This window comes from Amblyomma mixtum, chromosome 6 (assembly GCF_055824585.1).
Source record: "Amblyomma mixtum isolate Tamu chromosome 6, ASM5582458v1, whole genome shotgun sequence".
Classification (NCBI taxonomy): domain Eukaryota; kingdom Metazoa; phylum Arthropoda; class Arachnida; order Ixodida; family Ixodidae; genus Amblyomma; species Amblyomma mixtum.
This window is the reverse complement of record NC_143017.1, coordinates 20,948,993-20,973,314: the sequence shown is the minus strand read 5'-3', so window position 1 is coordinate 20,973,314 and position 24,322 is coordinate 20,948,993. Positions and strand designations below refer to the sequence as shown.

At 56.9% G+C, this 24,322-nt stretch overlaps 2 protein-coding genes and 2 pseudogenes across 2 annotated transcripts; all 4 read left to right on the top strand.

Annotated features, from left to right (window-relative positions):
• Positions 1–1,246: 1,246 nt before the first annotated feature.
• LOC149338384 (uncharacterized) lies at positions 1,247–3,425 on the top strand (annotated as a pseudogene).
• Positions 3,426–3,837: 412 nt separating this feature from the next.
• LOC149338383 (uncharacterized) lies at positions 3,838–15,456 on the top strand (annotated as a pseudogene).
• A 3,294-nt stretch (positions 15,457–18,750) lies between these two features.
• LOC149338382 (uncharacterized) lies at positions 18,751–20,156 on the top strand. Its single transcript, XM_089549989.1, has 2 exons — positions 18,751–18,850; positions 18,916–20,156. The coding sequence occupies exons 1-2, from the start codon at positions 18,751–18,753 to the stop codon at positions 20,139–20,141; spliced, it is 1,326 nt and encodes a 441-aa protein (XP_089406115.1). The 3' UTR covers positions 20,142–20,156.
• Positions 20,157–22,800: 2,644 nt separating this feature from the next.
• LOC149338381 (uncharacterized) lies at positions 22,801–24,071 on the top strand. The gene has a single exon (XM_089547634.1). The coding sequence runs from the start codon at positions 22,917–22,919 to the stop codon at positions 24,000–24,002; it is 1,086 nt and encodes a 361-aa protein (XP_089403760.1). The 5' UTR covers positions 22,801–22,916; the 3' UTR covers positions 24,003–24,071.
• Positions 24,072–24,322: the final 251 nt, after the last annotated feature.

The window sequence follows — 24,322 nt, the reverse complement described above, 5'->3', positions numbered from 1 at the left end:
CCCCGATGCCTTCGATGTGGAGCCGCACCTCATCCATCCGAGTGCGATTCTGCCAAACCACGCTGCATCAACTGCGGCGGCACGCACGCGGCCAGTGAGCCTCGCTGTCCACGCTGGCAGCACGAGCGACGCGTTGCGGTCACCATGGCTACCTCGGACAAGCACATCACTCGCCCCGAGGTCAGACGCCTCGTCCGGGAGCGTATGCAACCCGCAACAGCGTCCCCGCCTGCTCCCATAACACCAGCACCTCCCAGCGCGCACGCTGCACACAACTTCGACGCGTGCGCTAGCACCCAGAGCGGCTCCTCAACTGCACTCGACAGCGCGTCCTCAGGGCAGCGGTCATACCGCGATGTGGTCACCGGGCTAGCCCCAATCGCAGCGGCCACGGCACCCCCGCAAGATCCGCGTGACAATATCATCGCTGCCCTTTCGGCAGCCGTTCAGGCACTCATCGACGAGCTCCCTCCCACGTCTCCAGCACGCAAGTTGTGTGCAGCGGCTCTGGCCGCGCAACGCGCCCTCACCAACCATGGCTAGCTCAGCTGCATTTCGACCGCGTGTGTTGCAGTGGAACTGTAACTCGCTGCGCCGCCGATCAGCTGAGCTGGCAGAACACCTGCCGCTGCACCCTTTTGACGTCCTGGCACTGCAGGAGACCTACTGCCGCGCAGAGGACGTCTCCCTCCCTGGCTACGTTGGCTACAGCAGTGCTTGGAAGTGCGGTGCAGTGGCCTGTATTGATTCCCCGTGCCGCAACCCCTCCCACCCCGTCGGCAAGCCACGTGTGGCTGTGTATGTGCGCGCCGAACTCCCACATGTGGTGCACGATGTCGCGGACCTCGCCGGCGGTTCTACAGAGTGTGCAGCAGTGACAGTGCGCATTCGGGGCACCGACACCTCGGTGGCGAGTGTCTACATTCGCCCTGGCATGCAGTGCGATCCCACTGTGCTCACGCGCCTCACCCAACGGCTCACCAGGGACTGCATACTGTGTGGCGACTTGAACGCCCACCACACTGCGTGGGGCTCGCGACGGTGCGATCGTCGCGGCAAGGACATATATGACGCAGCGCTCACCGCGGGCCTCGTCCTCTTAAACCGCGGCGATCCCACCTTCCTAAACGCCCCGGGAGCCCCCACGGCACAAGCGGCGCCCTCCTAGAGGCCTGGCAAACCGCGGTGGTCGTGCCCATTCTCAAACGGGGCAAACAGAGGAAGCTCCTCACCTCCTACCGGCCCATCTCCCTCACTTCGACGGCGGGGAAAACGATGGAGTCCATTGCCCTGCGCAGACTACAATGGATTGCAACCGCCTGCGGCGCGCTTTCGCCAGTGCAGAGCGGCTTCCGCCGCCAACGCTGCACAGCTGATTCCATCTCTGACGTCGTCGCCACACTGGAACAGGCCCGCACCTGCGGAGAGGCGGGATTCCTCGTCCTCCTCGACGTCAAGAGCGCCTTTGACTCAGTGCCACACTGGGCCATCACCGACGCACTCGCAGCCATCGGCATCAAAGGAAGGCTATACTCGTACATCAGCTCCTTCCTCGAGAGCCGCCGCATGTGTGTGCGAGTCAACAACACCACCAGCTCTCAACACCACCTTCCGTGCGGCGTGCCTCAGGGCAGTGTGCTGAGCCCTTTCCTGTTTAACATCGTCCTCGCCCAGCTGACAGACTGCATCCCGCCACGCGCACGAAAGACTGTCCGCATCGCAGTGTACGCGGACGACATCGCTGTCTTCGCGCGTTCCACAACCCGCCGCGGGCGCGCAGCCCGCATCAAAATCCGGGATGCCCTAAACGCGATTGCGACCCACCTAAAGGGCATAGGCCTCACCCTCTCGCCCGGGAAAAGCGAGGCGCTCATGGTGCACCCAAACAACGCGGCGGCGCACAACCGAACAGCCCCTCTCACCCTGAATGGCACTCCTATCCCGTGGCGTAAGAGCGTGCGTTATCTGGCCCTGGTCATCGATTCGCGCCTCACCTGGGGACCCGCGCTCAAAGCCATCCGCAGCCAGGCAGCCCTCGTCGCCCGCATCGCGCGGCGCTTCGTCGCTAAAGGCAGTGGCTGCTCTCCCGCGCTCTGCCTGCGCATTTACGATGCGGTCGCCACTGCCAGGACACTCTACGCCCTCCAACTCGTTGGCCTGTCGCAAGCGCAGTGGAACCAAGTCGACAAGGAGCACCGCAATGCACTGCGACAGTTCTATGGCCTCCCGCGGAACTCGCCAGTCGCAGCGACCTATGCTGAAACAGCCACATGGCCCGTGTCCTTGCGCGCTCAACTGACTGCTCTGAACCACGTAGTTCGCATGCAGCGTTCGGGCACCTGTGCGGCTCTGCTCAAACATCTCAGAGCGCAGTCCCGCACGCAAATGGGCAAGGCTGTTAAACAGATTCATCAGCTGCTCGGCCCACCACCACCGCCCCGCTTCCCGCCGCCGCATATTTATCGGCCGCCGAGCATATCCACCTCGCTCCACGGCGTCATCTCCAAAACGAAGCACCCCGCGATGCGCCCTACAGCAGGAGGTCGCTGCGAAACTGCACGAAAACCTCGCAGGCCACACGCTCCTGTACACAGATGGCTCTGTCAGCGAGGAGATGGGACGGGCCGCAGCCGCCTGCATTTCCCCCGCTCTGCACGCCGTCCGTCAGATCAGACTCAGAACGCCGTCATCGTCCCTCTCAGCTGAGCTGACAGCCATCTCGCTCGCGGCCGACATTCTCAGCTCCAACCCGGCTGTCAGCCAAGCAGCCATCCTCACGGATTCCAGGAGCTCACTGCAAGCCCTTCAACAACCCGAGAAGGGCTCTCGCCTGCTGCATCTCACAGCGCTCAAGCTTCACTTGCTCGGTGCCCGCGGCTGCCAAATAACTCTCCAGTGGGTCCCCTCCCACGTTGGCATTGAGGGGAACGAGGCGGCTGACCAACTAGCCCGGGCCGCTCTCGATCCAAAAGTGCCCCTGTCGCGACTGGTCACCCCCCTACGACAACGCTAAACTAACCCTGCGACGCACCATTCGGCGCCTCCACCCCGACCCACGAGTCGCCACCGCAGCCATGTTTACAGCAGTCGACCCACGCAAACTCGCGTGGGCGGATTACACACTGCTGCTCCGCCTCCGCACTGGCTCTGGGTGGACCGCCGACCGTCTCCACCGCTTCTGTGACCCTCCGTCATCATTGTTCTCGCAGTGCGGTGCAGAGGAATCTATGACCCACATTTTGTGCGTGTGCCCTGCGTTCTCACGGGAGCGCTCACTCATGCAGCAGGGGTATAGAGACCTCGGCTTGCCGTGCGCCACCCTGGACGACCTTCTCTTCCCTCCACGCTCCCGTGGGAGCCAAATCAAAGCCCTGCGTCACCTGCTAACATTTATTGGAGCGTGTGACCTGCGCTCAAGACTGTGAGGTGCACGGTATTTCATCGTCCCAGCGCGCGCCGCGCTCTCCAGCATTCTGCGTGCACGCCGCGCGCCCCTCTCATTGGCTGCGCCGCGCCCTTGCTCCGCGAGGTCCGCGCGGCTTTCGGGCTAATCCCGGCGCGGCCGCCTCGCTCTTCCCCACGTGGACGGCAGTCCGTGCCTGACTCTCCGTCTCTCCCGGCGCGCGACGCGAATCGGACGTCTTTTGTTTCGCTCCCGTTCTATCGTCTTCTTTATTCATTTAACTTACTAATTAATTGTTAAAGTCATAGCATCCTAACTTCTCCGTCGGCCAGAAGCTTCCACACTTGTGTAACCCCTCTCAGGCCTCTATGGCCTGCGACATGGCCTCCTCAAACTTCGACTGACTGCATACCTTCAACAGTCCCCCCATCATCATGGATGAAGACGCCGCCCTCCACGTTCTTGACGAGGATGGCATAAGAGCCCGCCTCTCCCGACACAGGCGAGCCAACAGTCTTGGTTGCTCGCGTATGCTCCGCAAGCTTATTGCTGAAGCTAACGCCACACTACAGCGGCAGGAAGAAGCCATACGAATCGTCAGCGCGGCACAGAAATCCCCGCCACCCACTGACTCGCCATCGTCTCCTACTGATCATCAGGAGTGTTACGATTCATCTTGAGACCGGAGATGAAACGTGGCGGCAATTTTGACGGGTCGTTGTACTTCAACTTGACCCCACGATGACCTCGCAGAAAAGGGTGACTTTCTGGGAAGTGGCCGACGAGGCTCTTCCCACACTCGGCTCGGCGAAAACGACCTCCCCTTCGAGAAGCAACCGACGACAGGAGAAGAAAGGGTGTCCCTCGTCTTGAAAAAAGAACCCGGAACGAATCAGAGGAAGCCTGCGCAGCTGCGGCTGTGACGTCAACACGACACAATGCTATAGGAATGCGGCCTGCGGACTTAGGAATGCGGACTTGCCAGTTCCCACGTGCGGGCTCTAAACAGGTGTCTTGGCCAGCTGCGTCTGTGACGTGTGGTGGCGATCTTTTGTGCCCCATGAGTTACCGCCTAGTGAGGGGGCTCAACAGGTCTTCGATGGTGGTGCTGGTGCCGATCTTTTGTGTCGCGATGGAAGGTCCCCTGGTGCAGGGGCGGAGTCTTGGGCTATATAACCTGCGACCAAAGTGGGCACGAACGCTCTGGACCTTCGGTAATAGGTTCATCCAGTGGCTCTGAGCCTTGAGTATCAGGCTCATCCAGACGCTCGACGCTTTGAACTCTTAAATTTTGATTCTTTGTTCTTCCGTTGTAAATTTTTGTAAATAAGTGTCTCAGTTTCTTGTCAGTAAATCTGCTTGTTTTTGTAATCTCCAACTGCGAAGATTCAGACGTTCCTCATCCCAGCCACGCTACCTCGAGCCGCAACAACTGGTGAACAGCGGTGGGATCCGAAGCCTTATGATCCGAAGCCTTATGATCCGAAGCCTTGGGATTCGAGGCCTGGAAGTCCCGACATCTGTGGAACAACGACTGGTGATCTGAAGCAACAAGCGGCAACAACGGTCGGCCAGCGAGAGTGCAGCTATCTCGGGTCATGATCACGTGTGTGGGTGAGTGCTTGGCTTTTCCTCTGATGTGGACCAGCTTCTAAAAAGAGGGTTAAATTTTAGAACTGGTAGAAACCTGTGCTTAAATCCTAGAGGTTTGGTATTTTTTGCATAGTGGTTTTGGAAATAGCCCAGACTCCGAGCTATCATGGACCTGCAGAGGCTGCAGAAGCCGGACCTGTTGCAGTTGTGTGAGGAATTGGGGATTGAGACAAGGGGTTTGGCACGAAAACCCGTGATAATTCAGGCCATTACTGATTTGGGGGCAGATGATGAGGAGCTCATTGAAGCATGGAACCTCATCGAGCAAAAAAGGAAAGAGCGAGAAGAAGAGCAGCTCAGACAGCAGAAAGAGCGGGAAGAAGGGGATAAGAGGCGTGAGCGCGAAAGTGAGATTGAGGCAAAAAGAATGGAGCGGCAGATTGAGCTCCATAAGTTAGAAATGGAGTTGAGTAAGAGGTCGGGCAATTGTCCCCAGCAAGCGATACCTCTTCTCAGCAAGGAGACAGGGTTCAAGATGTCTAAGCATATGCAGCCATATGTGGTATCAAGGGATATCGGTCTGTATCTTGCAAATTTTGAACGAACCTGCGAGAACCTCGCCTACAGTCAAGAAACTTGGTCTCAAAGGTTACTGACGGTTCTGCCCTGCGAAGCAGCGGAGGTTGTCGCGCGGCTCAGCAAGGAGGACGCGGACAACTACGAGAAGGTCAAGGCTTGCCTTCTACGAAAGTATAGACTTAGCGCCGAGGCGTTCAGACAAAGATTTCGGGGAGCTAAGAAGTCGAGGGACGAGAGCTATCCCGATTTCTTATACAATTTGAAAGTGAACTTGGTTGAGTGGCTAAAGAGTACGGAGTCATATAGTGACCGGGACGCTGTAGTTGAGAGAATTTTGTTGGAGCAGTTTTACAACTGCCTCCCTGAAGAGGAGAGAAATTGGCTAAGGGACCGGGACAACGTAGCGACGGCGACGAAAGCTGCCGAACTCGTTGAGGAGTACGCTTCGCGCCGGCAGTTTAACAACACCACTAGAGTTGATAGGCCCCGTAATTTCGGAAGGAGTGCGAATTATCGTCCCGAGAGGCACTTTGCGAGCTCTACAGTCGAGAAGGAAGAAAGGAAGGTTCCTTCCGACAAACTTCAAAAACAGGACGACAGTGAGAAGGGCGCAAAAGTGGCCAAAGCACAGAAAGAAAAAACCGCGTTTGAGGCTAGGAGGCCACTCACTTGTTACAGATGCAGTGAGCCGGGTCACATAGCAATGAACTGCCGAAAAGAAAAGGTGGCGTTCTCGTATGTCAGTGACTGCAATGAAAACATGAAGCTGCTGGAACCTTACATGCATGACCTGGTAGTGAACGGGAAGCCATGCAAGGTGCTGCGCGACTCAGCCGCAACGATGGATGTTGTCCATCCGTCGTATGTGTCACCATCCGATTACACAGGCCAATGTTCATGGATCCGCCAGGTAGTGGACGAACAAAGCGTGTGCTTGCCTATAGCGACAGTGGTAATTGAGGGCCCTTTCGGTACGCTTACAACCGAAGCTGCAGTTTCAGGAAAGCTACCTAAATGCTATCCGTATTTGTTTTCCAACAAATCTGATATGTTACTGAGGGAGAAGGGGATCCTTTTTGGAGACCGAGTTGTGCAGGCATTAACACGTTCGAAGGCGCGAGAACTTACAACACAGCTTACTCAGGAGAATTCTCCTACGAAGGAAACAGCAGTGAAACTGGTGGAGGAAACGGATGAACACGGTTCAGGACATCGCGCTAGTGAGACCCCCGAGACCGGTCAACCTGGTGTTGAGCTTAACGAACCGCAGAACGAGGAAATCATCGATGGTGCCCTTTTGCCGCCAGTGTCAAGTAGTTTCACGACGCTCCTGAGCGGGAATCGAGAGGAGCTGGCTACGGAGCAAGCCAATGACCAGACAATACAGGAGATCAGAGAGCTCCACAGAACAAATAAGAGAGCAAAGGGGAATATTGCTTTCCGAATGAGAGGCGGTGTGCTTTATCGTTTATACACGGATAAGCGGGGAGAGGAGCGAGACCAATTAGTCGTTCCGCAGAAGTACCGACAAGACTTACTTCGAATTTCTCACGGCAATTCGTGGTCATGCCACCTGGGAATCAAGAAGACAAAGCAGAGGCTTTTGCAAGAGTACTACTGGCCTGGATGTTTTAAGGATATGGAGCGTTTTGTGAAATCGTGCGACACGTGCCAGCGGGTCGGAAAGGCGCAAGATAAATGGAAAGCACCGATGGTGTTAGTCCCAATCATTACTGAGCCGTTTCACCGGTTGGTGATAGACGTAGTTGGGCCACTTCCCGTGACAGAGACAGGGTGTCGTTATATCCTCACCATGTTATGCCCTGCCACGAAGTTTCCAGAGGCTGTCGCGCTGCGCGAGGTGACGTCAGAGAGCGTCGTGGATTCACTGTTATCAGTCTTTGCTCGAGTCGGATTTCCTTCCGAGATCCAAAGTGATCAGGGTAGTGTATTCACAAGTGCCCTTACTACCTCATTTCTAGAGCGGTGCGGCATTAAGATAGTGCATAGCTCAATCCATCATCCGCAGAGCAACAGCGTAGAAAGGTGGCATTCTGTTCTAAAGCGTGTGCTTAGGGGACTATGCTACGAAAACAAACGCGACTGGGACGCCTGCCTACCTGCAGCGCTTTTCGCTTTGCGGTCAGTGCCGCATGAATCCACAGGATTTAGCCCCGCCGAGTTGGTGTACGGAAGGTCACTGCGCTCACCTTTGCGAATGGTACGCGAAGCCTGGGAAGGGCGTGGGGAAGACCCGACAGTAGTAGAGTTCGTCTTGACTCTGCTGGATCGTCTACATAACTCTAAAGAACTCGTGGAGGCCAGCATGAAGTCAGCCCAGGCTCGTTCGAAGGTCTATTATGATCGGACAGCTCGTCAACGGATGTTTTGCATCGGTGACAAAGTGATGTTGCTGAGAGCTTCAAGGCAAAATAGGCTCGAAGTGCAGTGGGAAGGGCCTGCAGAAGTAGTTGCCAAGCTCTCTAACACCAATTACGTGGTGAAAACCCCAGGAAAGCGCAAAGAAGTGCGCATTTACCATTGCAACCTAATGAAGCCTTACGTACAGAGAGAAGCAGCGGTAAATCTAACGCTTAACCTTCCTGAGGAGATGGAAGACAACCTTATCTGTCTAAGCGGAGAGGAAAGCAGCGCGCAGGGACTTCTCAAGAGGACTAAGCAGAGAGGAGAACTAAAAGAAAATCAATTGTCTGATCTCGGCGAACTGATAGCAGAGTTTGATGACTGCTTCGTAGACAGGCCAGGAAGGACTGATTTGATTAAGCACGATATCGAGTTAACCTCCGAGAGACCAGTGCGGTCAAGGTGCTATCGACTCTCTCCTAGGCAGAGAGATATCCTTGATAGGGAGGTAAAGCGCATGCTGGAGTTAGGAGTAATCAAGCCCTCCGAAAGCGAATACGCTTCGCCTATGATCTTGGTGGAAGCTCCGGGTAAAGACCCAAGGCCGGTAGTAGACTATCGGAAGTTAAATACTCTCACCAAGGATCAAGTGTATCCTATTCCCAATATCGAGGAGAGAGTGGAACAGGTCAGCCGAGCAGCCTATGTAACCACGCTAGACCTTACTCGAGGGTACTGGCAAGTGCCGCTCACTGAGCGCGCCAGCAAATGCGCAGCTTTTGTCACTCCAACGGGAAGCTATCAACCAACAATGATGAGCTTCGGGCTCAAAAATGCTCCCTTTTGTTTTTCCCGCCTCATGGATAGGGTTCTGAATGGCTGTGAAGCATTTGCGGTGCCCTACTTGGATGACATTGCTGTCTTCTCAGATTCATGGGCGGACCATGTATCGCATCTGAGAGCAGTGCTAAGCCGTTTGCGTCAAGCTGGGCTCACTGTAAAGGCCGAGAAGTGTTACCTTGCGAGAGCAACAGTGGACTATTTGGGTCACAACGTAGGCCAAGGTTTCAGGAAACCCAGTGAGGTTAAGATCTCGGCGGTGGCAGACTACCCGCGGCCTAGAACAAAGACGGACATTCGGGCATTCTTAGGGCTCACGGGGTATTACAATCACTACATCCGTGATTATTCAGCTTTGGCAAGCCCCCTGACCGATGCTCTCCGCAGGACAGAGCCGACAAATGTAGTCTGGGACGAAAAAAAGGAAACGTCGTTCTTAAACTTGAAGGCAGCACTGATTAGCCGCCCGATATTGCGAGCTCCTGATTACGACCGAGAATTCACGGTCCAGTGCGATGCCAGTGATCGAGGGCTAGGTGCAGTTCTCTGCCAGAGGGATGACAACGGCAACGAACATCCCGTGCTCTACCTAAGCCGAAAACTTAGCTCTCGAGAGATGGCGTACTGCGCGTCGGAAAAAGAGTGCGCTTGCATTGTTTGGGCTATCCAGAAATTACAATGCTACCTCGGAGGCTCCAAATTCGTCGTAGAGACAGACCATTGTCCCCTTTCGTGGCTGCAAACTTCGACATCAAAGAACAGTCGCCTTCTGAGGTGGAGCCTGATTCTGCAGCAGTATCATTTTGAGATAAGGTACAAGAAGGGCAAATTAAATGGAAACGCGGACGCACTTAGCCGTTCTTTCTAAGCGGTCCGGGGTGCTCTTCATGTAACCAAAATTGCTACTCAGTTTTTTTTGTTTTTTTTTTTCGTGCGTTTTTGAAAGTGAGGGTGTACAGTAGCAGGTTCGGTTTTTCTCAGCTTGCGTGGGTCCTGGGAGTTTTCAGTGTGGGCTATTCACAACGGCTATACTAACCGGATTATAGCACCCTCTTTTGGAACTGGTTTGCTCGGAGGGAAGTTGAGTGCTTGCTTGCGCATGTGGTTGAAGTTTCAGAGACGCCTCAAAGAATTTGGCCGGCGTAATAGAAGACCACGCTGCGAGCGGCAGAGGGCTTCTGGCATACTTCTGGCATGCTTCTGCAAGTCGTCTCTTCATGCAGCAGCGATGACTGCTACTCGCCGAGACTCGTCTGGCGGGGAAGGTAGCTGTTACGATTCATCTTGAGACCGGAGATGAAACGTGGCGGCAATTTTGACGGGTCGTTGTACTTCAACTTGACCCCACGATGACCTCGCAGAAAAGGGTGACTTTCTGGGAAGTGGCCGACGAGGCTCTTCCCACACTCGGCTCGGCGAAAACGACCTCCCCTTCGAGAAGCAACCGACGACAGGAGAAGAAAGGGTGTCCCTCGTCTTGAAAAAAGAACCCGGAACGAATCAGAGGAAGCCTGCGCAGCTGCGGCTGTGACGTCAACACGACACAATGCTATAGGAATGCGGCCTGCGGACTTAGGAATGCGGACTTGCCAGTTCCCACGTGCGGGCTCTAAACAGGTGTCTTGGCCAGCTGCGTCTGTGACGTGTGGTGGCGATCTTTTGTGCCCCATGAGTTACCGCCTAGTGAGGGGGCTCAACAGGTCTTCGATGGTGGTGCTGGTGCCGATCTTTTGTGTCGCGATGGAAGGTCCCCTGGTGCAGGGGCGGAGTCTTGGGCTATATAACCTGCGACCAAAGTGGGCACGAACGCTCTGGACCTTCGGTAATAGGTTCATCCAGTGGCTCTGAGCCTTGAGTATCAGGCTCATCCAGACGCTCGACGCTTTGAACTCTTAAATTTTGATTCTTTGTTCTTCCGTTGTAAATTTTTGTAAATAAGTGTCTCAGTTTCTTGTCAGTAAATCTGCTTGTTTTTGTAATCTCCAACTGCGAAGATTCAGACGTTCCTCATCCCAGCCACGCTACCTCGAGCCGCAACAGGAGACCTTGCAAGCCAGCGCGTCATCATCTCTCCACGCCCGACCCTCCCAAGCTCCGGCGTTTCGACAGTGCCACGCCTGTAATCAGTGGAGAAGGGAGCCAACTTCTCCAAACTACAGCTGTGCCAGACCCCAATCGTCTCTCGCCTCAACACGAGCACTCCTCCACAGCTTCTGACCTTGCTGAGGTGGATCCAAGCCCCATTTACTCTGTGGCCGATGAAATTACCACTCCTGCCACGCAGACTCGCATCGCCGTGACTGGGACGCAAACCAGCCCTCCATGGGGGAAATGTGATTCACCTCCAGCTCCCGTCACAACAAACGCCTCCCCGAACACGGTTGAGGATGCCTTCACCGAAGAAGATTATGCCCGTGCCTCTCGAGCTGCTGGCAACAACAGAAAGCAGGGCGCCCCCCTCAACAATGGGCCTCCTCCTCCTCCCGCCACTGCTGCAACAAAGCCAGGGGGTGAGCACTCTTGGGCTGCACAAAAGCCACCCCGAAACGCTCCGCGACGCCGCATTCAAGTACTGCCGTCTGCTCCTTTCGCCCCCTCGGCTGCGCGCTTCTCAGCACCTGCACAGAGACCAAACAAGCCCAAGTTTCCAACTGTTCTCTTCTTCCCAGCAGGCAGAATGGACAACGTTTTGTCGACAACTAAGGACGCAATCGCTTCAGAACTGTCACGACTTCCTGGAGTAAACGTCGTACGAGTTAATCTCCGCCGCAACGTCGTCGCTATCGACGCACAGCCAACCGCAGACCTAGAGCCCTTTCTCAACATCAACGCCATATGTGGTGTGAAAGTGCGCGCTAAAGAAGCTGGCGGCAACACGTGCACAGGCCGAATTTTTCGCGTCGACCGCAACCTCACGCCCGAAGACATCATGGCAGGAATAGAGAGCAAAGCTCCCGTCCTTTCCTGCACTCGCAATGGAAACGACATTATCCTTCGCTTCGCTGGGACCCAACCTCCAGAAGAAGTCTCCCTATTCAAGCTTCGCCGCGCTGTTCGCGCCTGTCTTCCCAGACCACTTCAATGTTTTCAGTGTGGCAGGCTCGGCCACGCTACCGCTTCGTGCACACATGAACCGCGATGCTTGCGCTGCGGACTGGACCACCACACCTCCCAATGCAGTTCACCCAAGCCCAAGTGCGTCAACTGCCGCGGAACACATGCATCCACACAACCTCGCTGCCCCGATGGCAGGAAGAGCGACGCATTGCGGTCGCAATGAGTGCGTCCGGACATCGTCTAACCAGACAGCAGGCTACCCAAGCAGTGCGTGGAAACCAAGGGAAAACTGACCCAGCCCCCGGGCACCAGGGAGATGGTGCAACCTCTGAAGCCGTACCCCGCACTTCCCGTCCATCCAATACACCTGCAGCTCCAGAAGAGACTGCAACTGCACCAACACGCGCCCCTCCTTCCTTACCAGGAGGCCGCTCCTTCCGAGACACTCTTGTGGGTGCCAAAACACCCACATATGTACCTGCACAACCGCGTCCACAACCTGACCATCGCGACGCAGTTATTGCTGCACTCTCTACTGCTGTGCGCGCCCTTATGGACGAGCTCCCACCCACCTCCCCAGCACGACAACTTTGCGCGGCGGCTCTCGCCGCACAGCAGTCACTCGCTCAACATGGCTAACAACCCACCTGTGCCCCGGCCGCGGATACTTCAATGGAACTGTCGTTCCCTCCGCCGCCGACAAGCCGAACTTGCCTCAATCCTCCCATTGAGGCCCTACGACATCCTCGCGCTACAAGAAACATATGCCCGCGCGGAGGACCTGCACCCACCTGGCTACGTAGGCTACAGCAGCCCCACTCCCTGCACTCTTGATTCGTGCACGAACTCTCCATGTGCCGACTCTGCTCACCCGCATCGTCCCCCTCGTGTTGGCATCTATGTGCGCGCTTCGCTCCCACATTCTCTCATCGATCTCACGGACATTTCCACCGATCGTGTCGAGTGCGCAGCTGTCACTGTTCGCATATCCGGCCATGACACCTCTGTTGCATCTGTTTATGTCCGCCCTCCCACCTACAACTGGGACGCCCGTTTTGTCACAACTCTCTGCCCGTCTGGCTAAAGGCCAAGTGATATGTGGTGATTTTAACACTTACCACACCACCTGGGGCTCCCACATAACCACCAAAAAAGACCGCGAACTTATGGACGCCATCCATGCTGCAGGACTTATTCTTCTGAATGACGGAAGTCCCACTCGCATCGGCCCGCACAGCAATCCTACCGCCATCGACCTCACCCTCGCCTCAACCGGCTGCTCGTACTCCTGGCACATCGCTCCGGATATGGAGGGCTCTGACCATCTCCTAATTGACATCATCCCTTCCTCTCCATCCTCACCGCTCAAGAAAACCTACAGTGTTGTGCGGTGGCCTCTTTTCCGCGCACTGTGCGCCAGTGATTGTCATGATGAAGACTTCTTCTCGCATATAAACAAATGTGCCCTCTCAGCAACTACACTATGCACTGTGCAGTTTCCATCACCAGTGCCTGACATAAAACTCCTTAAAGGGATACTGAGGCGGTTTTCGAATCAGCTAACCTTCTACGGTTTTGAAGTAGTGTCATTGCTGATCACGTCTGTGAAATTATTTTTTCGATTTTGGCTAAAACAGTGGCGCAATCACCAGTTAAAAACGCGATGTTTAAATTTCCCGCGCCCCGCGCGAGCGCAGGAGAGGGGAACAGCGGAGAGGGAAACCTCGTCCATGTCGGCCAGCGTGACGTCATGTTGAGGAGCCGGGGATGCTTCGGCGCACCGGAGCGCGCTTTCAGCGTGCGTTGTTTCTCGTGCTGCATGCGTTGTTCCTCGTACTGCGTGCGTTGTGACGTACAAAGCGTGTCAGCCGACCTTGAGAATCAGATTCAACAGGTACTACTATGCGTTCGTGTCCACGAACAACTACGGCCGCGACTGTGTCGTCTTCCACTGTTTTCCGCACGATCACAAGCAGAGCTTGTCCTAGTGTGATCTCTGGAGATTTCTGCCGAAAAGGCGCGGCTGAACCATGACACAGTTCCATCGATTTCCTCGCGCATGAGAGGAGTGTCACCATTCCGAAGAAGCGCCTCTTTTAAAAATAGAAACATTCTCACTTAGCCCCTGAAGAAACCTTATAGAGGCTTAAGCATGTGTCGCTCTCCTCAGCTTAGGTGCGGCCAGACCACCTGAGACGTGCTCAGCAAGGCTCGGTTAGTGATTTTATACTCGGTTCGACGTGACCAAGCAAGCAAGCAGAGCAAAGCACAATAAAGCAAAGCAAGCAAGCATCGAAGCTCTTCATATGCGGCATCTCGTTTAATCCTAGCTAAGCAATTAAAATGAAAGCGTTCGACGTTGATTTGGGATGCAAATTTATGAGAGAAATGAATGCCAACCGAGTTTTTGCAAAAAAACACCGCAGCCTTACTCGGTTTCTTCATCAAGTTGAGGCAGCGGGCGAGTTGGAGCTAGCTTGGGTTTTAAACACACATATAGTTGGCAACTACTTCACTGAACCTAAACTGCAAATTTAGGAAGGGCGAGCGTTTCCGAGGCAGCGATTAATATTTCCTGGCATCTGCTGAACGCGCCAGGAGTGAAGCAGCAGCCTCGTGCGCGTATTTGGCTTGGTTTCCAGCGCACCATGATTGCGTCGCTAATTTTGACACCAACTTTGTGCTCCTTCATCGTTTCCTTAAAATACTTTCTTGCCCCAACCTGCAACGCCGGGTACTGAGAACAGGATTTCTTGTACACAGTGCTTTGGGCCTTTTCTTTAGGATGACACTCTTCCGGGCGAGCCAGGAGGCGTCCGGTGGTGGTAATTGACTTGAGTATTGTTCGCACCCCTTCCTTTCGGAGAATACGAGCCGAGGTTGTGGTGGCACCTTTTACGCATGGTCTGCATCGCGTCTTTGACGCTGGCGTATGCTTGTGCTAGGCATAGAATTTTTTGCTTGTGCCTTTTTTGGTTTCAGGCGATACGTGGAATGAGCAAAGTGTAGTATCCTCTTCTTCGGTGGTCAGTAAAAAAAACAGTCGCCGTATTCGCTTTTACAACGACACGGAAAGCTGCGATCTGCACTCAACGCAGCGCCGGATCCGCGTCGGCAGCTTCTCCAATCCTCAAAGTGACGTCACGACCTCTCTTGACCAATGACGGGCGGCGGCGCGCCGCGCGGCGTGCCCCGCGGCACAGGCCGCATATTTCGGCTAAAAAAGGCAATTCGCGCTTGTTTTTGCCGTATTTGGATGCGATATTCCAGTATACAGCATGAAAAACTACAGCACGCCGCTGCCAGCCCGATTTTCAGAAAAAGTGCTTCAGTCTCCCTTTAACCTTCGTGCTGCTCGCCGCCGAGCCCAACGAAGGGCACGCCGCACAGACAGACCAGATCACTGGACGCCCTATAACCGCTTGGATGCCGCCTGTCGCCGCCATTCCAAGCGCCTTCGCCGCCGCAGCTGGTCCAGACTCTGTGCATCACTCGACCGCCCCGGCTCGCCTGCGCGTGGTTGGTGCATTCTGTCTGCGATCCTCAATCCGAGAATCCCACGTCACCCAGTCCTGGCCATCGCTATCACACGGCGCATGAGCAACGCTGACCTTGCCAACATCCTCGCAGATCACTTCACAACAGTGGTGAGTGGAGCAACTTCATCCCCAACTACTGCTCTCCAGATCACTATTGTGCCAGCGCACATAGCAGATGATGTCCTTGCTCTCTGCATGGAAGACTTTAAAATGCATGAGCTGGATAAATGCATCGCCACCAGGAAACGCAGATGCGCACCAGGTCCTGACGGCATTACATATCAAATGATCAGGAACCTTGACAACAAAGAACGCAACCGACTACTCGCTGCTTACAACCGTATTTTTCAAAACGGTGAGCTACCGGACGATTGGCGCACTGCCACCGTTATCCCAATTCTCAAGAAGGGGAAGCCTGTCAACAGCATTAAATCTTATCGCCCAGTCTCCCTTACCTCAGTTCCTGGGAAGCTCCTGGAGGCGCTCGCCCTGCAAAGACTTGAGTGGATTGCCAACGCCTCCAACGCACTGGCTCAAGAGCAAAGTGGCTTCCGAAACTCCCGCTCGACAGCCGACTGTATCATCGAACTTGCAGCTTCCCTTGAACAAGCCAAGCACGACAAACGACGCGCCTACCTCCTTCTCCTCGATGTGAAAAGTGCCTTTGACACACTGCAATATTGGACTCCGTTCGCTCTCCGTTCTCACTGGCCGCTCCTTTCGCGTCAAAGCTCCATGAGCACACCTCGCCCACTAGTTGCTGGGGTGCCACAAGGCAGCGTTTTGAGCCCCTTTCTTTTTAATCAAACTACCAGCTTACCTCCATGTCACAAACGGCCTTCCAGTCCGCTGTTGCATTTACGCGGACGACATTGCGCTTTACTGCTCTGGACCTACCCTACAGGGACGAATAGTTCGTGCTCAACTCCAAGCTGCACTAAATGTAGTCCACACTTTCCTCCGTTCTGTTGGCCTCTCTCTTTCGCCTACCAAAACAGAGGCTCTCGTCTTCCACCCACGCGCTGCTGCAAGAAGCATCATTCCCCCTCTCCAACTCGATGGGACCCCCATCCCATGGAAGCCCTCTGCCCGATACCTTGGCCTCATCATCGACTGCCAACTCTCGTGGCGCCCCGCAGTCACCCATCTCAGGAAGCAGGCAAAACAAGTCGCATCAGCCGCCAACAAGCTCATCGCGAAGGGCGACGGCTGATCTCCTGCAGTTTTACAACGGAATCGCAGTTGCTCGTTTCCTGTATGCTCTGCCATTTCTTGACATTCGTCCCAACCTTTGGCGCAGCATAGACACGGACCACCGAAACGCCATCCGCTGTTTCTTCCGTCTCCCGCACTCTTCCCACGTTGCTGCCACTTACGCAGAAACGTCATCCTGGCCTGTATCTCTGCGCGCCGAACGAGTCGCTCTAAATGCCATACGCCGCATTAGAGGCACAACAAGCACCGACTTACTCATCTCCCGCCTACTTGAAGCGCCGGACTCAAAAATGGGCCGACCTCTGAGGTCTTTCGACGCCAACATTGCAAGACCCCTCCTAGAGCGCCTCTTCCACCTGCTCCGCACTGTGCAACACCACACGCCGTCCGCCTCGAAATACCTGGCATCAGAAATAAGCGCAACACGCCCCTCTGTGCCATGCAGCAAAACACCGCGGCGCTCATTCACGACGAGCTCCAAGCCAGCACACACATTTACACGGATGGCTCTGTGGCCCCTGGCGGCACCTCTGTCACTGCTGCATGTGTCGTCCCTGCTCTCAATCTCACCAGACAATGCCGCATTCCATTCCGCGCCTCCTCTACCACGGCCGAGCTTGCCGCTCTCAACTTGGCTGCAGATGTCGTTCTAGAACGACCCTGGCTCAATCCAGTCGCCATACTTTGCGACTCGAAAGCTGCTCTCATGCAGCTAAACCAACACCACACCCGTCATCTCCCCGTGGTACAAATTCTCGACCGCAAGCTTCGAGCTCTCAAAGATCGCGGCACAAACGTCTCGCTCCACTGGATCCCCGCCCATGTCGGGATAACTGGGAACGAGCGGGCTGACACCCTGGCTAACCGGGCTCACAACCAGGATGTTCCCATCTCTTCAGATGTCACAAAGTTTGACACCGCCCACCTCGCCATCTACGAAACAGTCCTTTCTCGACACCCCGACGAGCGTGTTGCTTCACACAAGCCACCTCGCCCTCTTCATTGCGTCGATTTCTCAGTCCACGACCGAGCCACGCTCCTTAAAATGCGCATTGGCTGTGTGTGGACGGCAGAGCGAATCCACCGCCTTCGCGGCGTTGGCGACCCTTCCTGTCAAGAATGCGGTGGAGTTGAAACCCTCTCACATCTCATCTGCGACTGCCCAAGCTTTAATGGCCCCAGACAGTCTCTACGTGCCGGCTTTCGCGAGCTCGCTCTTCCTTCAGCATCTGTTGACAACATTCTCTTTCCAAATGGCCCGCGTGAAAAAACACGGCGCGCCTTGAAGCTCGTTCTTCGTTTTCTCGAAGAAACTGCACTAAGACAGCGACTATAGCTCTCTAAACATCATTTTAGCACAAGACAATTCTCTATTTCATGCAAAATTAACCTACAGCCCTCAATTCCGAGCGCTCGCTCTCCCATTGGCCCGCACACGCGCCCCTCAGCCAATCAGCGATCTCGCGTCCCTTGAATGCTGGATTTCGGCATATTTTCCTCTTTCCCATTTCTGGGCCAGATTTTGTCCTTCCTTTGCCTCCAATTCCTTTCACCCTGGCCCTTTTCACCACTATTTTTTCTATTTCATGGATATTAAGCCCACAGCCCTCGATTTCGAGCGCTTACTTTTCCCATTGGCTCCCTCGCTCGCCTCTATCAGCCAATCAGCGTCTGCGCCTCCCACCGGTCCGCGCGTGTCAACATTCAACCACGTGGCCATCACCCCTGATGTCCTAATTGAGCCACGCAGTATTAATTATAGCTATAGCCGCGCTGCCGGCGCCGCACGGCGCTTAGGGGTATCAAGGCATGGAGCCCCCTCGCGTGTCTCATGCGAGTAGGTCGCCGCGTAACTCCGAGGATGTGGCACCACCGCGATCCTATAGTCTTAACGCCAGGCCATGCACTATAAGTGCCCTGCAGGATTTACTGATCGCGGTGGAGCGAGCGAAGCAAGAGGTGCAGCTTTCATCATCTCAGGCTGCTGCCTCGACCGCTTGGAAGCCGCTGCCACCGAGAGTGTGGCCGCAGCCACCACGTGTTCGCGATAGCGAGCACGCATCTCATCAGTAGGCCGCCGACCTGCCTGCTACCGCGACGAGCGCCCGGGACCTCGAGGCAGGCACCGCGAGAGGACCCGCAGACCTGGCGTTTGAGGCGATGGACGAGACCTCGCACAGGAAGCGGGTCCGATCGCCGTCTCCCCCACCACGACGCAGCGCGGACGGCGTGCAAGGCGCTGATGATGCAAGCCTGGAAGGCACGGCCAAGCGCACGCATACCACAAATTCCGCGGACCACGTGGAAGCGGCCGTTGACATCGAGCGTCGCGCGGCCCACGCGCGAGATTCCCCTCCCGCGGCGGCGCTTTACCCTCGCAGGTCCCTCTCTCCCAGCCAGCTGTCACCGGAACCGGATGGCGCGTTTCGGCGGCGGCGCCACCAGCGGGGCCCGCATCGTCTGCTAGCCAGATTTCGTCTGCTAGCAGCGAGCACGCGCCGCCTCCCAGCTCGTCTCAACCCGTGGCCTCTCAGCAGCGGGACCTGATCCCGTGGCGAATCCAGACCACCAAGGCTCAGAGACGACGCAGGGCGGCCCTGGCTCGAGCCGCGGCTGCTGTGGAGCTGCCTGCGAGCCTGGTGGGCACGGTGCTGTTCCGGCCAGCTGACCGAGGGGCTGCCTTCACGAAACACCAGGGCTGGGAGCTGGCAGAGGAGATCGGGCCCCGACCTGGCGTCCTGGCGGTCCGGGTCAATACCCGCCGCAATGTGGTGGCCGTGGACGCGGGGAGCAGTGACGCCTTCCAGGCCCTGCTAGCCACCACGGTCATTAGGGGCGTCCAGGTCCACGCTCGAGAGCCCTCCCCTCGAAACCAGTGCGCGGGCCTCGTGTTTGGCGTGGACGAGAGGAAGACGGCGGAGGAGCTGCTCGCGGCGTCTGAATCATCAGTGCCGATGACGTCGGCGTCGCTGTCTGGTGGCACGCTCACCATCAGATTCGCGGCGCCGACGCCACCGGCGTTTGTATCTATTTACAGACGCCGCCTTGCTGTCCGGCCCTGCCGCCCGCGGCCCCTGCAGTGCGCGAAGTGCGCGAGTCTGGCTCACGCAACCGGGGCCTGCCGGGCGCCCTCACGCTGCACACGCTGTGGCGGCCCGCACGAGACCGGGGCTTGCACCACCAAGAAGCCTCGGTGCATGAACTGCGGCGGAGCTCACGCGGCCACGGACCCTGCGTGCCCGCACTGGCAGCGTGAACGCCATGTGGCCACCTTGATGGCCACATCAGAGGCGCCCCTCTCCAGGCGTGCGGTTCGGGCCGTGGTACAGGCCGAGACGGCAGCGCCAGCCGCACAACACCAGCGGGCTTACTTACTTACTTTCGGAGTTTTTCAAAAGGACCACTATTTTAAATATGTAATGTGCTCTTTTCGCTTATTTATCTGCTTCCAGAACTTCCTAAAGAGCGGAGGCCACCAAGGGACCCAAGTGAGCATGTGCCTGCATTATTCAATGATGACGCTGCCGCACAAGGTTCTTCACCAGACGTGAGAAGCGTCCTTCCCTTAAACACGCAAGAGTATCCTCCAGCAGATTCATCGTCAGACGGAGTGATAAATGAGACATTGGTGGGCACAGAAAACAGCAATGCTAGTCAACAACTTACTCCGGCCGCCACGGATGTACGGCCTCAAGAAACTGCAGTGGTTCGTGCGACCCAACTCTTTGATTCTGAGGCAGCAGAGCTTAGGAAGAAGATAGCAGATCTCACAGCAGCCAATAATAAGCTGAAACATTGCCATAAAGAGTCTAAGAACACTGTCAAAAAACTACAGAAGCAGAATCGCAAGCTGCGCCGGGCGGACCAGCTGATTCACGGGATCAGCTGATTCTGCAGCTACAGCACGCGCTGCGCGCGATAAGCGCCCTGTTTCCCGAGGGCAGCGACGGACAACGGGCCTGCTTAGAAGCCGCGGGTGCCCCCGCACGGATAGGCCAGCATCATGGCTAGTCGCAGGGCTCCCCCCCGTATCCCATCCATCCTGCAGTGGAATGTACGCTCTCTTGCGGCGCGGTACCCTGAGTTGCGAGTTCGCATCGCGGAGGATGCTCCGGAGGTTATCGCGTTGCAAGAGACGTACATTCGTTTCCAAGAAGGGGAGCCGCAGATGCGACTGCCTGGATATATTGGCTATCACTCACCAACAACGTGCGAGGAACCCACCTGTGCTGCAGTGCCGTGTTGTGACCGTGCCCATCGCCCCGGGAAATCGCGGTGCGCGATTTACGTGCGCAGTGACGTTTTGCATACACTCGTCGGTTCGGCGGCGGCGACAACCGATGCCCAGGAGTGCGTGGTGGTGACAGTGCGCGTCGGTGGTGTTGACACGTCGGTGGCTTGTGTTTATGTGCGCCCAGCTGTCGCGTGGAACGCGCTGTGTTTTCGTGCGGTTTCCTCGTGCTGTGCCCCGCGTCAAATCATCTGTGGTGATTTTAACGCCCACCACAGTGCGTGGGGCAGTGTGCGACACTCCGCGCGAGGAGACGACCTGCACGACGCAGCAGGGACTCACCCCCCTGAACACCGGCGAGCCCACCTTTCGACGACGCGGAACACCCGGCTCCTGCATCGACGTTGCCTTCGCATCCAGAGGGATAGAGGCGACATGGCATCGATCACCATCACTCTGGGGCTCAGATCATTACTCCATCCTAATTGAGCCCACTGCTACGGAGGCCCGCGCCAAAAGAACCTACTCCATCGTCAACTGGAGCGCGTTCAGGCAGGCGGTCGATGAAGCGGCCGTCACTGGAGCCGACTTCTTCTCGAGTCTGGTTCGGAGCGCCCTAGCAGCCACCAGACGAGCAGAGGTGCGGGCAGGACAACCTACTCCTGATATCAAGCTGCTCGGTCTGCGCGAGAAACGTGACCGCGCAGAAAACAGGGCGCGACGAACCGACCGAGCGGCCGATTGGACTGTTTATAACCGCCTGGACGCAGTGGCGCGGCGCCACTCTCACAAATTGTACCGACGGCAGTGGGCTTCGCTATGCCAAAGGATGGAGGAAGACACCAGCTCGCGGAGGCTATTCGACATGCTGCGACGAATTACGAAGCAACAGGTGAACCCTCAGCCTTTGGCCGCGCTTGCCATCTCAAGCGGCCTCAGCTATGAACAGCTGGCAGAGAGGTTCGCCGATCGCTTCGCGCCGCCCAGCCTCACGAACGACGCGAGCTCAGATCCACCTGAGAGCCCCGGAAGCGATGCCAGCCTCTTCCCCGTCACCTCAGATGGCCCCTGTGATGCGCCTTTCAGCGCGGCGGAACTGAACAATGCGCTCGCGCGATGCCGCCGTCGCTCGGCGCCTGGGCCGGACGGGGTGACTTATCAGATGTTACGCAACCTGGATGCGAAGCAACGAGAGGTCCTCCTGCAGCAGATCAACTTGGTGTGGGAACGCGGGGAACTCCCGGAGGATTGGCGCACCGCGGTCGTCTGTCCCATCCGAAAGCCAGGTCGCCCACCCACGGAGCTGAGTGGATATCGTCCAGTGGCTTTAACATCGGCGGCAGGTAAGCTCATGGAGCACATGGCATTGCAGCGTTTGAACGAGCGGGCCGCGGCGGCCGATATGTTTGACGAGCGGCAGACGGGTTTCCGCGGAATGCGGTGCACGGCTGATTCCATCTCGGACGTTGTCACTGCCCTCGAGCACGCCAGAGTGGCAGGCCAGGTAGCGCTGCTGCTGCTACTGGACGTCTCGGGAGCATTTGACAACGTTCACCGCGCACCGATTCTAGCGCTGCTTGAAGCGGCCGGCGTGTGCGGACGTCTTTTGCGATATGTTCGCGGCTTCCTGAGCGGTCGTACCATGCGCGTGAGAGTGGGGGGGGAAACTCTCCGAGTCTCGTCCGGTGGATCTGGGCGTGCCGCAGGGCTCTGTTTTGTCACCATTTCTGTTTAATGTGGCCATGTCGGTGGTGCCGGGCTCCCTTCCCACGGGCGCCCGACATCGCGTGTACATGTCCATATATGCAGATGACATTGCTCTGTGGTGCCTGGGACCACCGGGCGAGGCGCTCCGCGTGCGGGGGTGCCTTCAGGGGGCCCTGACCGCAATCGACGCCTGCTTACGCGGTCTCGGTCTGTCGCTGAGTGCGGGCAAATCGGTAGCCATGGCCTGCGTTTCGCGCACGCGTGCGCGCCCAACGCCACTGTCACTGGACGGGACCCCATTCCTTGGCGAAAAACGGTGCGGTACCTAGACTTGGACATCGACCAGCGTCTTTCCTTCCGCCCCGCGGCGACCAAGGCCTGTTTGCAGATGAAGAGGATCACCGCCGCCGTCCACAAGCTCACCGCTCGAGGCCAGGGCATCTCCCAGCAAGCCGCGCTGCGTCTGTACAACGCCGCAGCCTTGGGGGCGATGCTGTATGCATTGCCGCTCGTCTCGGTGCGCAAGCCATGTTGGACGAAACTGGAGCTCCAACACAGGAAGTCCCTGCGCGTGTGCCTCGGTCTACCGCGCACTTCACAGTGCGCCGCAACGCTAGCCGAGGCAAGAGCGTGGCCACTTCAGCTCCAGGCCGCGCGCAGGGCTCTCAATCACATCGATCGGCTCCACCGCGCACCAGACGGCGGCTCGCTGCTACAACGCTTGCGCACGCGCCCTCGTTCACGCATGGGTGCGGCGTTGCTCGAATACGAGACCCTCACCAACGGCTCGCCCCCTTACGACACCTGTGTGCCCTGGCCGGCTGCCACGGAGATACAGCGAGAAATCGTCGGCATCGCGGGAAAGCGGAGCACACCCCTCTGTGCTGTGCAGCAGCTAACCAGGGCCGTCATGCACGAGGAACTACAGGACCATCTCCTCGTGTTTACAGACGGCTCAGTGGTTCGTGACAGCTGCTCGCTCGCAGCGGCCGCCACCATCCCTGCCCTGCGACTGCACAGCCAACAGCACACAAACTATCTGGGCTCTTCCACCACGGCGGAACTGGTGGGACTCCAGCTCGGGTTGGAACTCGTGCTCACCATCGTCCCTCCGCCGCCCAAGTGTGCTGTTTTGTGCGACTCCCGCGCCGCCCTCAGCCGGCTGCAGAACATCGGCCGTGGTACCCCGTTAGTGCGCGCAATTCGAGCGTGCCTTGCGCAACTGGCACAGCTTGGATGTGTTGTGCGCGTTCAGTGGGTGCCCGGCCACTGTGGAATCGCCGGCAACGAGGACGCTGACGATCTCGCGACCGCCGCACACCAGCTCCCTTCCAGCAACCTACCTCTTGCGCTGGAGGACGTGCGTGCGGTCATTCAGACTCATCTCCGACGGCAGCACCCCGATCCCCGCATCGCAGAAGGTGAGCGCATTCATCACGTCACCGGCTGTCGCTCGCTCACGCGGGCGCAATGATCCTTCGACTGCGAATTGGCTGCGTGTGGAACGGGGAACGACGTGCGCGCCACGGGTTCGCGACGAATGCAGCGTGTGTCGAGTGTGGTTGTGACGAAACACTCGAACACTTGCTACTTCGCTGCACCGCGCTCATAGATGCCCGTCGCGACATGCTTGCGGCCTACCGGGCGCTGGGCATCCTGCCAGACTCCCTCGCAATGTTATTGTGGCCGCAAGGCAGTGCGCGCAGTCGCGAGCGAACATTGATGAGCCTCTGTGTTTTCCTCGAACAGGCGGGCTTGACGTCCCGTCTGTTCTCCGCCAGGTAGTTGCGTGCA

Coding starts and splice junctions, on each gene's coding strand:
- LOC149338381 (XM_089547634.1), top strand. CDS start 22,917: ATGAAGAGGATCACCGCCGCCGTCCACAAGCTCACCGCTCGAGGCCAG.
- LOC149338382 (XM_089549989.1), top strand. CDS start 18,751: ATGGACGAGACCTCGCACAGGAAGCGGGTCCGATCGCCGTCTCCCCCA. Junction 18,851..18,915: donor TGATGATGCAAGCCTGGAAG/GCACGGCCAAGC, acceptor GTTGACATCGAG/CGTCGCGCGGCCCACGCGCG.